Raw genomic sequence first — 17,464 nt, forward strand, 5'->3', positions numbered from 1 at the left:
CCAGTATGTTTCAGTATAGCTTTTATTAAACTGAGGTTTCCCCCGCGCTGTAGTTAGGGTGGAATGTTTCCTTTTCCTTCAAGCCACGAGTTGATGCTGTGTGAATAATTCAGCCCACCTTAAATATAGTTAAGGTGGAATGTTTCCTTCTATCTTCAAGCCGCGAGTTGATGCTGTGTGAATAATTCAGCCCACCTTAAATATAGTTAAGGTGGAATGTTTCCTTCTTTCTTCAAGCCGCGAGTTGATGCTGTGTGAATAATTCAGCCCACCTTAAATATAGTTAAGGTGGAATGTTTCCTTCTATCTTCAAGCCACGAGTTGATGCTGTGTGAATCATTCAGCCCACCTTAAATATAGTTAAGGTGGAATGTTTCCTTCTTTCTTCAAGCCGCGAGTTGATGCTGTGTGAATAATTCAGCCCACCTTAAATATAGTTAAGGTGGAATGTTTCCTTCTATCTTCAAGCCGCGAGTTGATGCTGTGTGAATAATTCAGCCCACCTTAAATATAGGACAAATGACAACGTTGTCAAGTTTCACTCGTTTTATTGGCTCAACATGCACACACACACTGACACACACAAAACACCCCTTGGAGAAGTATGGGAACGCCGTTCCCACGCGTTCTGCCGGGACTACACCTATGCCCTAAGCACACTCCCCAAGTTTGAAGTCAATCTGACAGACGGTTCTCGAGATGCGCAAAGGACAGAAATACAGAAGTCGATCGGACGGACAGTCCTGGAGATACATGAAAGCTCTGATCTTATTGGTGTAATTGCACAAAGTTTATCACTGCAATTTATCAGGTTCCCAGCAACGCACCCGCCAAGTTTGAAGTCGATCGGACAAATGGTTCTCGAGAGAAACCACTTTTTGTGTTGCCAGTAGGTGGCGCTATGTCAAATTGCAAGAAATTCAGCACTGCACTACGTCAAGTTCCCAGCAGCACACCCCCCAAGTTTGAAGTCAATTGGATGAACGGTTCTCAAGATGAACCGCTTTTTGTGTTGCCAGTAGGTGGCGCTATGCCTAACTGCACAGAATTCAGCTCCCTGCACTCCATTGGGTCCCCCTAAGCCCGAGTTTGAAGTCGACTGGACAAACGGTTCTTGAGATAAACCACATTTGGGTTGCCAGTAGGTGGCGCTATGCTGAATTGCACTCCGTCAGGTCCCCCTTAGGGCACTCCCAAAGATGGAAGTCAAACCGACCAACGGTTCTCGAGATACGCGAAGGACAGAGAGAGACAGACAGACACTCCTGTCATTATAGTGTAGATGGAACCCGCTGGCCGCTGCAGGTGATCTATCAGAACCACAGAGATGTCTTTAAGGTTTTATTGGGACAATCCAGCTGTTGTAAGGCAGCCTGGTACTTAACAGTTAAACAACACCGAACAATCTGGAACAATGCTTATATCCTGGCATCTATGACATAATCGATTACCTCACAGTTGCTCGAGTGACATCAACAATGACATCCCAGCCACTCAAGTGACATCTCAGTTGAGTGACACCGATGACGGTGGTCCAGTCCATGACATCAGATCCTTAGGCCACGGTTTGAATCCGGCCAGCAGGTGTCCCAATGTCTCATCAGTTGTTATGAGAGGGCCTTTTCTACACTACTGCTAATGCTATAATATTGCTAATGAAAATATAAATACAACTACAACAGCAATAATAATAATAATATAAAAAAATCTGTCTCTGTATTCCACTGTGAATTGGCGTTGTTGTTTCTGTCTTATTTGTCTCTTCATTAATTTACGTGTGATGCTTCTGACTGAATACATCTGAGAGAAGCTGTAGAGTCCTAAACTCTCCACTTCCTAACTTTGCATTGCTTTTCAGTGCAAGCTGGCTTTTAAAACAATGAGCCGATATCCGTGGCAGTGCAATGTGCTTATTGCAACAGATTTGCAATGTGGTTGAGGGATTTGCGGGGTCAGTCACCAGAGACATGAGGGGAGGGGTGGCTGAAGCAAAGGGCCCTGTAGACTTTGCTTTTTGTAAATGAATAATTTCATACTTTTTTTTTTTTACTTCTAGTTCATTGGTCTTTAGAACAGTAATTTTAGAATGACACCACCCTTCAGCCAGTCGAGGTGACCGAGACCATCCTTATCGAGTGGCACAAACGCCTGAAGGCTCAAGGGGTTGCTCTTACCAAAGTCCTGGTTTTAAAAAATGTTTAAAGATTAAGATGTTTAACCATAATTGTTACGTTTTGGTTGTGTTTTGTTTACTAAATTATTTTTTTTGCTCTTACTAAATGCTGTTGCTGGCACCACATGCCTGTTGCACTTTTAGCTTAGATTTACTGATCTTTTACAAACTATGAAAATTCTATTTTTCAGAAAGATGGCTTTGAGCCTATTCATTGGCAAGAAATGCTGTTGCTGGCAATCTCAGTAACCTCAGCCTCCGGCCCCCCACGTCCAGCAGCATGGGTCAAGAGCAGGGCCAGGCTGATCAGTCCAAGCCAGCACCACCTGCACTCCAGCAGCATGGGTCAAGAGCAGGGCCAGGCTGATCAGTCCAAGCCAGCACCACCTGCACTCCAGCAGCATGGGTCATGTGTTTGTTGCGAGCCCCCCCCCCCCCCCCCCCCCCATGCAGGATCCTCCACTGTAGGTCCCCTGACCTCTTGGGCAGGATGAGCTTATAAAGCACCTTCCATCTGAAGCCTAGCAAGGCTCTGCCCAACCAGCATCTCCTGCCTCTGATGCTCCCTAACCTCCTGGAGAGCCCTGACGTTCCTGACCTTAGTTACTGCCACGTGGCCCGCGTACAGGACCCTCCCCTTCAACTCCCCAAACCGCTTCCCCCCTCTCCTCCTCCCTGCCCCTTCTCAGCCAACACCATTATAGAGGGAAGAGCTCCTCTCCCCGCTGAAGGCACTGAAGAAAGTAGAAAATGCAGGGGAATTAGAATTATTGCCTCCTAAACCAACATAACAAGTTGTTATGCAGTTAAGTAAGGAATAATAGATGCAGCTGCTAACGTGCCGGAGGGGTGTGGGAACTGTATACTCTCTCTAGAAGCCCGAGACAGGACAAGACACTTACGTAGCTCTCATGCCAGGCCCGTAGCTACCATTGAGGACACAGAGGTCATGACCTCGATATTTTCACACACAAAAAATAGCCCCGGCCCCCAGATCTATTCATCTGTCATTGATGTTTTAATGTCAAGTCAAGTCAAGTCAAATTTATTTATATAGCACCTTTCATACACAAAGGCAATTCAAGGTGCTTTACAAAAAAATAATTGAAAAAACAAGCAGCAAAGCAATGCATATATAAAAAACACAGCCGACAGTTTTAGTTAGAATATATACTCAAATTAACAAACATGAAACATTATTTCTGTTTTAAATAAGTTACAAGGCATTCTTCAGTATTATTATTACATGTACAGTCCATTTGTTGGAAATGTACAGGAATTTTTTTTTTTTTTAAATTACAGGCCGAATACAGGTTTATTCTGCCGGGCTGGAGAGAGGCAGTAGTTTAGTAGCAGTTAAAGGCAAGAGTAAACATAAAGGTCTTTAGCTTGGATTTAAAAATAGGCAGAGTAGGGGCGGATCTAATGTGTTCAGGGAGTTTGTTCCAGTTATGAGAGGCATAGTGGGAGAACGCGGCTTCACCATGTTTTGATTTGGTCCTCGGGACAATTAGTAGACCAGTGCCTGAAGATCTCAGGGATCTGGATGGTTCATAGTGTAGAAGCATTTCAGAGATGTAGTGTGGGCCTGACCCGTTGAGAGATTTGTAAACTATTAGCAGAATTTTAAAGTCTATTCTAATGTGACAGTTGATCAGAAATGCAACAATTTGCTTCCTCTCTGTGTGCTATAGAAGGAAGAGAGATAACTCACAACATTCAGATTTTGCATTGAGGCTAGATTGGGGCTAGACTTTGGGGACAGTTCTATTGAAGTGAATGGGTAAGTAACTCCCCTGTAAGTGATGTTTGTGTAGATGGGCCATTGTATTTAATTGAGCAGTATTCTGCCATGTGACCTGTATGCAGAATATAAATTATATTATATGGGGAGACATTTATTTTTTGTATCATTTTAAAGCAACAGCACAGTAAAGAGGATATTCATCTAACATGATGTCTGTAGTTCTTTATAGATCTAGCCTCTTAATTTTGTTCTCAAAGTGCACCAGATTGAAGCATTTTACTTTAAAATGGACAAAAAAAAATCCGACCCCCACTTTGGGAACCACTGGTGTAAGTGAGGACTTTGCTCGACAGCACCTTGTTCAGATCATCAGATCTCCTAACCTCCTCACCAGGGTGGGAGTGAACTTTGTTGCACACCAGTATCCACCACCACATGTCTGTTGCACTTTTAGCTTAGATTTACTGATCTTTTACAAACTATGAAAATTATATTTTTCAGAAAGATGGCTTTGAGCCTATTACTTGGCAAGAAATGCTGTTGCTGGCAATCTCAGTAACCAAAATGAATCTGTGGCTAATCATATCTACCATCATCTTGTCAACAGATTAAAAAACATTATTTTATTGGTTGAGTATGTCCACGATTTAATCCAGACATGTAATCTTGATCATGATTGCCATGGTGTTATTCCCACTCTTGCCTGTAGAGGGAACAGCAGACATGCTGGAAGTAGGCTACAGTTACTTTGATGAAGGAGCCATCTCTTCTAGCCATGATTCAGCACAGCTCGCTTCATGGCCAAGTCCTGACTGAGCTGAATGACTGCATTCAACAACTCCATCCTTTTGTTGACAAAATCTGCTGATACATGTTCCAGATGAACCAATCACAATGTTTTATACTGATAAATGGAAAAACAGAATTATGTTTTAAGGTGTAATGTTATTAAGTGTAATGTTACCAGCGATTTCTAGTGCAACTCGACTTGTATTTGACAGTCTGAGGCCTGTGACTCTCACAGAACCAAAGATGTCAACAGGATTTCAATGACCATGATAAGTAACATTGCTTTCAACATTGTCATGTTTCAAGTTCAGTGAATTAATCCAAAGTAGGGCTGCCACTAAGGATTATTTTCATAATCGATTATTTTCTTGATTAATCGATTAGTTGTTTGGTCTATAAAATGTCAGAAAATGGTAGCAAATGTGTTTCCCAAAGTCCAAGATGACGCCCTCAAATGTCTTGTTTTGTCCACAACTCAAAGATAATATCTAAAAATAATATTTACTGTCATATAGGAGTAAAGAAACCAGAAAATATTCACAATTAAGAAGCTGGAATCAGAGAATTTAGACCTTTTCTGTTAAAATTGTACTCAAACGATTAATCGATTATCAAAATAGTTGTCGATTACTTTTCTGTGGATCGACTAATCGATGAATCGTGGCAGCTCTAATCCAAAGTAAAGCCTAGTCCCGCTGTCCTGTCCAGCACCAAGGACTGGAAGAGAGACAGAAATGAAAGAGCATCTTTACCAGATTAGCCCAGTAAGTGACACATTAATAACCTTCATTCTGACTTTGCAGAGAATATCTCCATGATTCAAAGAGAAAACCCAACCTTCTGGTTCTGGTGCGATTTATTAAAGAAAACCATAAAATCTCAATATCAAAGAATGGCCACAGTTAAAAGCAACATGTAATAAATAGATTTATGGAAAAGAAGACAACTTGGGTTGCATAGCCTAATACACACCATATCCCTGAGCTAGTACAGCAGTTTATTCCCAGTACTTAAAGCAATCATTTCCAAGTAACACATCCTATAGTACACATCAAATGCAACTGCTTGTCCAATACCGAACGGCATAATATGGCTTTAATGAGAGTTATTAATGAGATATTAATAATATCACTCGCTGAAAGTGAGAAGGCGTCTCATTTTGAGGTGGAAGAACCACTACAACAGATTTTGCCTATAGAGCCTGAGAAAAATGACCTGCCGTGTCGGTAAGATAGATAAAAATAGCTTAAAAAAATATTGAAAGTAGCATTAAGTGAATGAGAAAGAGCTACAATTTTACTTTGACTGGAATATGCTCATTGAAAAGTCTACAAAGGAGCATCATTTATGTATTTCTCATTTCTTCACTCTGACCAGTCTCTTTTTTTCCTTAGCTCGCAAACACATGAACCCATCCCCCCCCCCACCACCAAGTCCATGAGCAGGTCATCAGTCATCCTCATGAACCACCCCCCCCAGTCCATGAGCAGGTCATCAGTCATCCTCATGAACCACCCCCCCAGTCCATGAGCAGGTCATCAGTCATCCTCATGAACCACCCCCCCCAGTCCATGAGCAGGTCATCAGTCATCCTCATGAACCACCCCGCACCCCCCCAAGTCCATGAGCAGGTCATCAGTCATCCTCATGAACCACCCCGCACCCCCCCCCCCCCCCAAGTCCATGAGCAGGTCATCAGTCATCCTCATGAACCACCCCGCACCCCCCCCGAGTCCATGAGCAGGTCATCAGTCGTCCTCACGAACCACCCCGCACCCCCCCAAGTCCATGAGCAGGTCATCAGTCATCCTCATGAACCACCCCGCACCACCCTCAAGTCCATGAGCAGGTCATCAGTCATCCTCATGAACCCCCCCCCCCCCCCCCCAAGTCCATGAGCAGGTCATCAGTCATCCTCATGAACCACCCCGCACCACCCCAAGTCCATGAGCAGGTCATCAGTCATCCTTATGAACCCCCCCCCCCCCCCAAGTCCATGAGCAGGTCATCAGTCATCCTCATGAACCACCCCGCACCACCCCAAGTCCATGAGCAGGTCATCAGTCATCCTCATGAACCACCCCGCACCACCCTCAAGTCCATGAGCAGGTCATCAGTCATCCTCATGAACCCCCCCCCCCCCCCCAAGTCCATGAGCAGGTCATCAGTCATCCTCATGAACCACCCCGCACCACCCCAAGTCCATGAGCAGGTCATCAGTCATCCTCATGAACCACCCCGCACCACCCCAAGTCCATGAGCAGGTCATCAGTCATCCTCGGGGAACTTGAATTTAGCGTAGACAATGAGCATGACCATGGACATGACGACACACATGGAGCCAATCACCAGGTAGGCAATGCCCAGGAACTGATTCTTTCCGCCCATCCAGGACACGTTGCTGAACAGCACAATCTTCCTGCCATCAAAGCTCAGCACTGGGTAGTCTGGAGGAAGTGTTCAGGAAGAGTTTCACTAGCAATGGCAATAGAAGGCTGACGAATATAGAAGACATAACTCAGATTTGTTTTGACTTGATGCTTACAGAATCTCACAGATGTATTAGAAGTTCAGAAGGTATTGTTAAGTATTAAACACAGTAAAACTACGAACTGTGTAATTTGCATAGCCCAATCAAGCATGCAGTATATTATTTACATAGCTTGTTTACTTCGCCTGGGCCCTTTTGCCTAGTCAGGAAAACACCAAGTCATTGTGTTCATTCCACACAGCTCAAAAGAAGAAGCACACCCAGCTGGTAAAACAAGTTAGTGTGCGTAGTGTCGTAACCTGATACACAAGCTGTGGGCAGTTCAATAGCCAACCCCTTTAAGCTGGCAAGCCTGCCCATTAAAGGGATAGTTCAGTTTTTGATGTGGGGTTGTATGAGGTACTTGCATACAGTCAGTGTACTTACTACATGCAGTAGAATGCAGGAGGTACTTGCATACAGTCAGTGTACTTACTACATGCAGTAGAATGCAGCCGGCGCGGTCCCAGTTTGGAGGAATGGAGACCGGCTGCGTGCGTCACGATTTGAACCTGTCAGTATAATGACTCAGTATCATCTCTGTACTCACAAATACATTATGTGAGAGATCAACATAGTCCCACTACCAGGCAGGCATCTAGGGGTTGTCTGGTTAAACCAAAACCCAGAACAGATGCAGTGTGCAGCTCTGTAATTACAATGTGGAACAAGTTACCCAATAAGATCATTGAAGCACCCAGTAAGGCATGTTTTAAAAAACGACAAAAACACACACAATAACCCTAACCTTCATCAACCAATCTGATCTACCACAACAGGATCTAAATTGATGTTGTAATTTTCATTTTAATTTACCCCCCCCCCCTCTCTCTTTTTGTTTGTTTTCATTGAGCTTTGTTACATGTATTGTGATTTGAGTATTTTTAGATTCTTTTTTCTTTTTATTGTTTTTGGTTTTATTGAGATTTGTTACACGTGTTATATGTCTCATGTCATGTATGTTGTGTGTGGACCCCAGGAAGAGTAGGGATGGGGATCCGAATAAACAAATCAGTATAATGACTAAATGATGGGAAAAGAGTCCAAGTCAAAATGGCCAGTGTAAGCTTGAAGCTAATTGAAGCTCAACAACTGTAGCTGCCCATACCTCCAAGCTGAGTCTTATATATTATGGATTAGGATACTGTAGGTAATTTCAAGGGAGTAGTTTCCTGGTGGCAGGCCTGCCGCATAGTCGCCCTCTGTGATTCGTCGATACAGCTTCCTGAAGTCTGGCAGGGCCGCCCTTCTCATCCACACCAGGAAATCCTGATTGATGAAGCCGTTGTTGGCCGGGTCTGAAGGATCCAGCTCATAAGCCGGTTTGGACCAAGATTTGGGCTTGAAAGTGCCTGCAAGAGAAGCTCTGAATCAGCGATCATGATTTCCACATCAAACAGCACACATTCTGATTTGATTGATCCAAAATCAACATTTCCTTCATGTCTACAGCTAGCAATTCCTGTCTACAACAATATTTGCCAACGTTTTCTCCTAAATGATCGCTTAAATCCAACCCAGTGGTATTCTACAAGAGATAGGAAACAGCTACTGCTTTTGTCCTAGATTCTCAGTCTCTCTCCAATATGGCTCCTTTGCTCCTTTTAGTAGAGCCGTGTGGCACCCTGACACTTTGAGGCGGCTCTGGATCGCTCGTTACATTATGTTCAGTCAACCAATAGAATCATCATTCAATAGAACAGGCAGCAAGTCATATGTTCAGTCAGTCAACCTGCACATCATTCAATAGAACAGGCAGCAAGTCATATGTTCAATCAGTCAACCTGCACATCATTCAATAGAACAGGCAGCAAGACATATGTTTAGTCAACCTGGACATCATTCAATAGAACAGGCAGCAAGTCATATGTTCAGTCAACCTGGACATCATTCAATAGAACAGGCAGCAAGTCATATGTTCAGTCAACCTGGACATCATTCAATAGAACAGGCAGCAAGTCATATGTTCAGTCAACCTGGACATCATTCAATAGAACAGGCAGCAAGTCATATGTTCAGTCAGTCAACCTGCACATCATTCAATAGAACAGGCAGCAAGTCATATGTTCAGTCAACCTGCACATCATTCAATAGAACAGGCAGCAAGTCATATGTTCAGTCAGTCAACCTGCACATCATTCAATAGAACAGGCAGCAAGTCATATGTTCAGTCAGTCAACCTGCACATCATTCAATAGAACAGGCAGCAAGTCATATGTTCAGTCAGTCAACCTGCACATCACTCAATAGAACAGGCAGCAAGTCATATGTTCAGTCAGTCAACCTGCACATCATTCAATAGAACAGGCAGCAAGTCATATGTTCAGTCAACCTGGACATCATTCAATAGAACAGGCAGCAAGTCATATGTTCAGTCAGTCAACCTGCACATCATTCAATAGAACAGGCAGCAAGTCATATGTTCAGTCAACCTGCACATCATTCAATAGAACAGGCAGCAAGTCATATGTTCAGTCAGTCAACCTGCACATCACTCAATAGAACAGGCAGCAAGTCATATGTTCAGTCAGTCAACCTGCACATCATTCAATAGAACAGGCAGCAAGTCATATGTTCAGTCAGTCAACCTGCACATCAATAGAACAGGCAGCAAGTCATATGTTCAGTCAGTCAACCTGCACATCACTCAATAGAACAGGCAGCAAGTCATATGTTCAGTCAGTCAACCTGCACATCATTCAATAGAACAGGCAGCAAGTCATATGTTCAGTCAGTCAACCTGCACATCACTCAATAGAACAGGCAGCAAGTCATATGTTCAGTCAGTCAACCTGCACATCACTCAATAGAACAGGCAGCAAGTCATATGTTCAGTCAGTCAACCTGCACATCATTCAATAGAACAGGCAGCAAGTCATATGTTCAGTCAGTCAACCTGCACATCACTCAATAGAACAGGCAGCAAGTCATATGTTCAGTCAGTCAACCTGCACATCATTCAATAGAACAGGCAGAAAGTCATATGTTCAGTCAGTCAACCTGCACATCACTCAATAGAACAGGCAGCAAGTCATGTAGCCTGGTAAACCAGCCGGTCACGTGAACTCACATTTCATTTCGTTCTGCGGGACCATCTGGCCTCAAGCCCTGAGAGGGCTTTAAGCAGAAACTGCAAAGTGGAAGAACCAATCAGCGACTGCTCTCAGTGCGCTGTGATTGACAGCGCAATTTGGCCAATCAGGAATGCCACTAGCATTGCACTAACAAAACAATAATGGCCGCCTCCTTGCCAGTCCGTCTCGAGGAGTAATGTCAATGTTCGTCTAGTTTAAACAGCCATAAAGTGCAGTTATTGCAGAAATAGACTCAATAATAGACTCAATAGGAGGCTTGGAAGAATATGCAGAAATGGTGTCATGCTTCATAAAAAAATGCACCAAGGACATAGTCCCAACAAAAATAGTAAAAATAATGCCAAATCAGAAACTCTGGATCAACAGCGATGTTCGATGTTCGCTGTTCGCCACCCCCCACAGATCCAGACCGCCCTCTCACCATCACTGAGGATGAGGTGCGCCGGTCGTTCTTGCGTATCAACCCACGCAAGGCGGCCGGCCCGGACGGCATCCCCGGGCGGGTCCTCAAGGCCTGCGCCCACCAGCTGGCAGGCGTATTCACAGACATTTTCAACCAGTCCCTCTACCTCCGGCAAGTTCCCTCCTGCTTCAAAACAGCAACAATCATCCCCATTCCCAAACAGCAGAACGTGACCAGCATCAACGACTGGTGCCCTATAGCCCTCACGCCCATAGCCAGCAAGTGCTTCGAAAAGCTGGTTATATCACAGATCTGCCCCACACTCCCCCCGGACCACGACCCGCTACAATTTGCATACCGCCCCAACAGGAGCACAGCGGATGCAGTAGCACACGTGCTCCACACCGCCCTCTTGCACCTGGAGGGGAAGGACACCTGAATGCTGTTCGTGGACTACAGCTCAGCATTCAATACCATAGTACCCTCCAGGCTGGTAAGCAAGCTCAAGGATCTGGGACTAAACACAGCAATGTGTGACTGGATCCTGGACTTTCTGACAGACCCCCGCCAGGTGGTGAGAGTGGGCAACCGCACCTCCTCCCCACTGACATCAGCATAGGAGCGCCCCAGGGATGCGTCTCCAGCCCCTTCTGGTACGACCTCTACACCCACGACTGCGTGGCGACTCAAACCTCGAACACCATCGTGAAGTTTGCAGACGACACATCGGTCGTGGGGTGGATCTCCAGGAGCGACGAGACGGCCTACAGAAAGGAGGTGGAGGCCCTGGAACAATGGTGCCAGGACAACCACCTCTCTCTAAACGTCTCCAAGACCAAGGAGATCATTGTAGACTACAGGAGGGGGGGGGGGGGGGGGGCGCACACCCCCCAATCACCATCAATGGCACAGTGGTGGAAAAGGGGGACAGTTTCAAGTACCTGGGAGTCAACATCCACCAGGACCTGACATGGGCCAGCCACACCGCCACTGTTGTCAAAAAGGCCCAGCAGCGACTACACGGACTCAGACGCCTGAAGAAATTTGGGCTAAGGCCAAAAATCCTCAGGGACTTCTACAGAGGCACCATTGAAAGCCTGCTGACTGGCTGCTTCACCACCTGGCACGGGAACTGTACCACCATGGACCGCAGGGCTCTAAGAAGAGTGAGGCGCGCGGCCCAGCACGTAACAGGATGTGAGCTACCAGAACTGCAGGAACTGTACAATCAGCGGTGCCTCAGGAGGTCCCTGAAGATCATCAAGGACACATACCACCCCCACAACAGCCTGTTCTCCCTGTTACCCTCAGGGAGGAGATACAGGGTCCCAAAAGCACAAACAAATCGCCTGAGGGACAGTTTCTTCCCGCAGGCCACGAGACTCCTTAACACACACAAATAAACAATCATGTAGCAGCTGCTACCTTGATAATTATGCCTATGTTATTTGCACCTGTGCAAACAGAATGTTTAATCATGCTTTAAGGTGTCTACGCTAGAAAAGAAAAGGAAACGTTTACTGTTATTGCTTGTTGTTCTCTTGTTTTACTGCATCTATATGCCCTGTTTTTGCACTGTTACACTGTTATTTGCACTATGTTGTAACAGAGCCTACAGCAGAAGAATTTCACACGTGATACTTGTACTACGGAGTGACAATAAAAATCTTGAATAACAATTAAGCAAGTACAGCAGTATGCAACAGCGGAGTTCCTCGGCGGAAAATGGGTTTAGTCATTCTCCCGAGTGGATTTGGGTTTGATTGGATCCAACGCTGATTGGCTGAAGGAGTTGTCTGTCAAGGCAAGTACACCCGCCCAACCTCCGCCCACTGCTAAACACTGGGTGAAAGCTTCAGGTCAGACGGGAACGAAGAACGAAATGAAATGTGCCCGGCTGGTTTACCAGGCTACAAGTCATGTGACCGGCTGGTTTACCAGCCAGCCTACAAGTCATGTGACCGGCTGGTTTACCAGCCTACAAGTCATGTGACCGGCTGGTTTACCAGCCTACAAGTCATGCTCAACAGAATTGAAGTCAGTGACTACCGTTGAATACATTCTTTAGAGGTACGACAGTGACTACCTTTGAATGCATTCTTTAGAGGTACGACAGTGACTACCTTTGAATGCATTCTTTAGAGGTACGACAGTGACTACCGTTGAATGCATTCTTTAGAGGTACGACAGTGACTACCTTTGAATGCATTCTTTAGAGGTATGACAGTGACTACCGTTATATGCATTCTTTAGAGGTACGACAGTGACTACCGTTATATGCATTCTTTAGAGGTACGACAGTGACTACCGTTATATGCATTCTTTAGAGGTACGACAGTGGGGTTTCTGAATTTGACGTTGTAGTCTGTCCACCAAGCAATCCCTTTTCCATCAAACGGCACCAGCTTCTTCTTTCCTTTGACGATCTGATAAAGCTTGAAGGTGTCTGCAACAAACAGAAAGACAAATATTACAATAACAAAATTAAACTACAATTCAAATGTATTGCAATGATGTTTTTAACTGCCATCACTGTACCATTGAACATGCTGTTGGCTACTGATCCACAAGGTACAATTGGGTCCTTGTTGGAGGTAGGTCGTAGGTACTGGTAGGGTTTGCAGTCGTCACTGGGCTCCTTCAAGAGAGGCAGAACACAGTGTTAAAGAGGAATACTGCTGCATTTCAGTACTCATAAGGTTTCTAAAGCAAAGAACAACTTTGTATTTCATATTGTCCTCTATTCACCTTATTCCTGGACCTACGTTTCCCATGATTCTCAGCGGTTGCCGGTTGTCGACTTCCTGTTTAAAAAAAAATTCACTAGCAAAGACGTGCGCGCCGCTGTCAAAGGGTGGGAACGTAAACCGAAATTGCTAAACAATAGTATGTGGTTGCATAGCGGCCGCTTTTGTCTTGAAGGCTAAACGTCCAAACCGGTCCACGGTCTCACCAGGAAACTCGTGAATAGCTAGAAATGAGAGAGAAGTATAGGTGATGTCAAAGTGATGTCAAACCAGTGTACAGCCAATCTGGGAACCCATGGAAAGTCTGTCTGGAGAGATTAGTGTACAGCTAGTCTCGCTTTGCAGACGTTTGGTGAGCGGCGCCAACAGTGCCACCTAACCACCAAACGTCTGGGAATATACTGTTCCAAATCTGGTTCAGAGCCCGGCGAGAACGGCCGACAGCAGACACGCCTACATTTATTATTAGAATTTTATTTGGTAGCGGCAAAGCAATGTTTCATAGTTCAAATATAGAGCACACTGAGGAAGGCCGTAGGGCCGAAACATGTATGTGCTGCTGTATTCCTGACTGAGGTAAATTAAATATTGAAAAGGACTTTTTGAGTGCTGGCTTTTTCTTGTCAAATATAGAGCAAGACACTGATGTGCTGCAAAGAGAGTTTATACCCGTTGTTTATTTTACAATAATTTTTCCTACCCGGAAGTGGTCCGCTTGCTCTAGCCGCCGGGGCCGGATGAAACACGTCCTATTAAGAGGTTATGTTTGTTTCTAAGTGATTAATATGTTTCTCCGCAAACGTGACAGCACCGGTTCTGCATGAGCGTCACTGCCACTGCCCCCAGAAAGCAGGCCCGCCCACAACGCTCATGATTGGTTCTCCGATGCAAGGCTTCCAACAGCGCCACCTAACGTTATGAAAAGATTTAAATAGTAATATTCTCAGTCTTACAGTAGTGATCGGGATGATCGGGATGTGGTGGCCAACTTTGTCACTTGGTGTGAGCTGAACCACCTGCAGCTCAACGTGTCAAAGACAAAGGAGCTGGTGGTGGACCTGAGGAGGGTCAAGGCTCCGGTGACCCCTGTTTCAATCCACGGGGCCAGTGTTGACATAGTGGAGGATTACAAGTACCTTGGAGTGTACATTGACAATAAACTAGACTGGGCTAAGAACTCTGATGCACTCTACAAGAAGGGGCAAAGCCGTCTCTACTTTCTGAGACGGCTGAGGTCCTTCATCGTCTGCCGGACCATGCTGAGGATGTTCTATGAGTCGGTAGTGGCTAGTGCCTTCCTGTATGCTATTGTGTGCTGGGGCAGCAGGCTGAAGGCAGCGGATGCCAACAGACTCAACAAACTGATCCGTAAGGCCAGGGACATTGTGGGGCTGGTTCTGTCTGGGCTCTCTGACTGCGGTGTCAGAGAAGAGAACGTTGTCCAGGCTACGCTCCATCATGAACAATGACTCGCACCCACTCCACGGCGTGCTAGTCAAACACAGGAGTACGTTCAGTGAGAGACTGATTCCACCTAGATGCAATACGGAGAGGCACAGGAAATCATTCCTGCCTGTGGCCATTGGTCTATTTAATGCCTCTCTTAAAAGAGCACCCCGGAGACGCTCAGTCTCCCTGAGACTGAGCCAGCCGATAGGCTAACGGTGCCTGGCTGAGCCACGTGTAACGTATAGGGCAAGCCGACTTAATATAAGTCCAGGGTGCAATAATGATAATTGACACGGAATGTATACTTACTCTACGTATTTTGTATTTTGCTACGTAGACATTCTACTTATTTTTTTTGCTTCTATCGCATTTACTAGTTATTCTATGCTATGTTGTGTTTTTCTGCTTATTTACTTAATATTGCATTTACTACTGTTTATTTTATGCTATGTGTGTTCTGTGAGCGAGCTACTGTAACTTGTCCCAATTTCCCCCCGGGGATCATTAAAGTCTTTCTGATTCTGATTCTGATTCTGAAATGGATTAAGACTGAGAGCTGAGTCTAGTGTACAGCTGACATGTGCTGCACATAAGCCTGCAGGCTGCAGAGGGTGACAGAGAGAGGGCGTGTGCAGAAAGGAGCAGAATTGGCACCCAAAACGCACAGATGTCGCACAGCTCTCCATAATACACTGCATCCACAACACGAGATCTCTGCCCAACACTCTTCTCCACTCCATAACGCACGTCTCACTGCCAAGTTCTCCATGCATTCCGACGCACTGTTAACGGCTCCATATTTCCGGCATATGATTTGGGGGCAGTGGGGCCATAACTATTATACAATTGGTTTTAAAACATAGATGATTGTAATTACTGCTAAAAGCTGCAGGTCGGGGGGATGGTTCTGTAATACGGATATACTCACAAGAGGGCGAGGTGATGCGTCAGGAGGGACGCCCGCGTAAGGGGAGCTTACTTGAGCCGTACTCGTTTTAAGCAAGGTTTAGAGAAAAAAAACAGCCTGTTTGTCGACGGGCAACAGATGACGCTAGGTACAAGCGGGGGTACGCTTGGCGTCCAAACTGCAGTATAGAGGAAAAGAGGACACCGTACCCAGACCTGAGTTTTATGTGTGTGTGTAGTAATGTTTATAGTCATGTCGTCGGGGGACTCAATATAGATAAATTTATTTATTCTATTATGCAAACCCAATGAGTCCTCTATAAGTTTTTTGCTCTTTTTGCAACTGCTGCGCCTGTTGCCTAATGCACTTTTTATACTCTTTTTTTTTTAAAGTTTTGTTGTGATGCTCTTAAATGTCCATTTTATTCTCTTCTTTTATTCTTTTATTTTCCTGTCAACCATTTTATGTGAAGCACTTTGAATTGCCTCTGTGTATGAAATGTGCTATACAAATAAACTTGACTTGACTAACAGATAGGCTACAATTCTCTGCTCTGGATCAGGTGAGCTATGATGCTGCAGTGATATTGTCCAGCAAGCCTTTTATTTTGTCTCTGATGGCAGCTATAAAATAGTGTCTGAGAGCTTATAGTGACTTTATCCTCTTCTGTCGTATCTTTATAATAATTGATAGTGAAATAGACAATCCCCTCCCCCCACGTTTCCCCTCTCACCTCTCACTCCACGTTGCAGAAAATGAGCTAAACTTAAAAAAATGTCTTTCCCTTTTAGAATAAGTGAAAGATGATCATGTATTGTGTTACTCACATGATGCTTTTGTACAGGACGATCTAGCACTCTGTTTGTAATCTATGATGCTTTTGTACAGTACCATCTAGCACTGTTTCTAATCTATGATGCTTTTGTACAGTACCATCTAGCACTCTGTTTCTAATCTATGATGCTTTTGTACAGTACCATCTAGCACTCTGTTTCTAATCTATGATGCTTTTGTACAGTACCATCTAGCACTCTGTTTCTAATCTATGATGCTTTTGTACAGTACCATCTAGCACTCTGTTTCTAATCTATGATGCTTTTGTACAGTACCATCTAGCACTGTTTCTAATCTATGATGCTTTTGTACAGTAAGATCTAGCACTCTGTTTCTAATCTATGATGCTTTTGTACAGTACCATCTAGCACTGTTTCTAATCTATGATGCTTTTGTACAGGACGATCTAGCACTGTTTCTAATCTATGATGCTTTTGTACAGTACCATCTAGCACTCTGTTTCTAATCTATGATGCTTTTGTACAGTACCATCTAGCACTCTGTTTCTAATCTATGATGCTTTTGTACAGGACGATCTAGCACTGTTTCTAATCTATGATGCTTTTGTACAGTACCATCTAGCACTGTTTCTAATCTATGATGCTTTTGTACAGTACCATCTAGCACTCTGTTTCTAATCTATGATGCTTTTGTACAGTACCATCTAGCACTCTGTTTCTAATCTATGATGCTTTTGTACAGTACCATCTAGCACTCTGTTTCTAATCTATGATGCTTTTGTACAGTACCATCTAGCACTCTGTTTCTAATCTATGATGCTTTTGTACAG

At 44.6% G+C, this 17,464-nt stretch overlaps 1 protein-coding gene across 1 annotated transcript in view; it reads right to left on the reverse strand.

Annotated features, from left to right (window-relative positions):
• Window positions 1-6,857: 6,857 nt before the first annotated feature.
• Window positions 6,858-17,464, reverse strand: part of tmem30b (transmembrane protein 30B) — a 15,255-nt gene continuing 4,648 nt past the window's right edge. The window contains exons 5-8 of the mRNA XM_083634104.1: window positions 13,276-13,375; window positions 13,046-13,183; window positions 8,385-8,591; window positions 6,858-7,156 (exon numbers count right to left, since the gene is read on the reverse strand). Of these exons, the coding sequence (XP_083490230.1) occupies window positions 6,978-7,156; window positions 8,385-8,591; window positions 13,046-13,183; window positions 13,276-13,375 (624 nt within the window). The 3' untranslated portion in view covers window positions 6,858-6,977. The remainder of the gene's footprint in view (window positions 7,157-8,384; window positions 8,592-13,045; window positions 13,184-13,275; window positions 13,376-17,464) is intronic.

This window comes from Poromitra crassiceps (assembly GCF_964638095.1).
Source record: "Poromitra crassiceps genome assembly, chromosome: 3".
NCBI classification, from domain to species: domain Eukaryota; kingdom Metazoa; phylum Chordata; class Actinopteri; order Beryciformes; family Melamphaidae; genus Poromitra; species Poromitra crassiceps.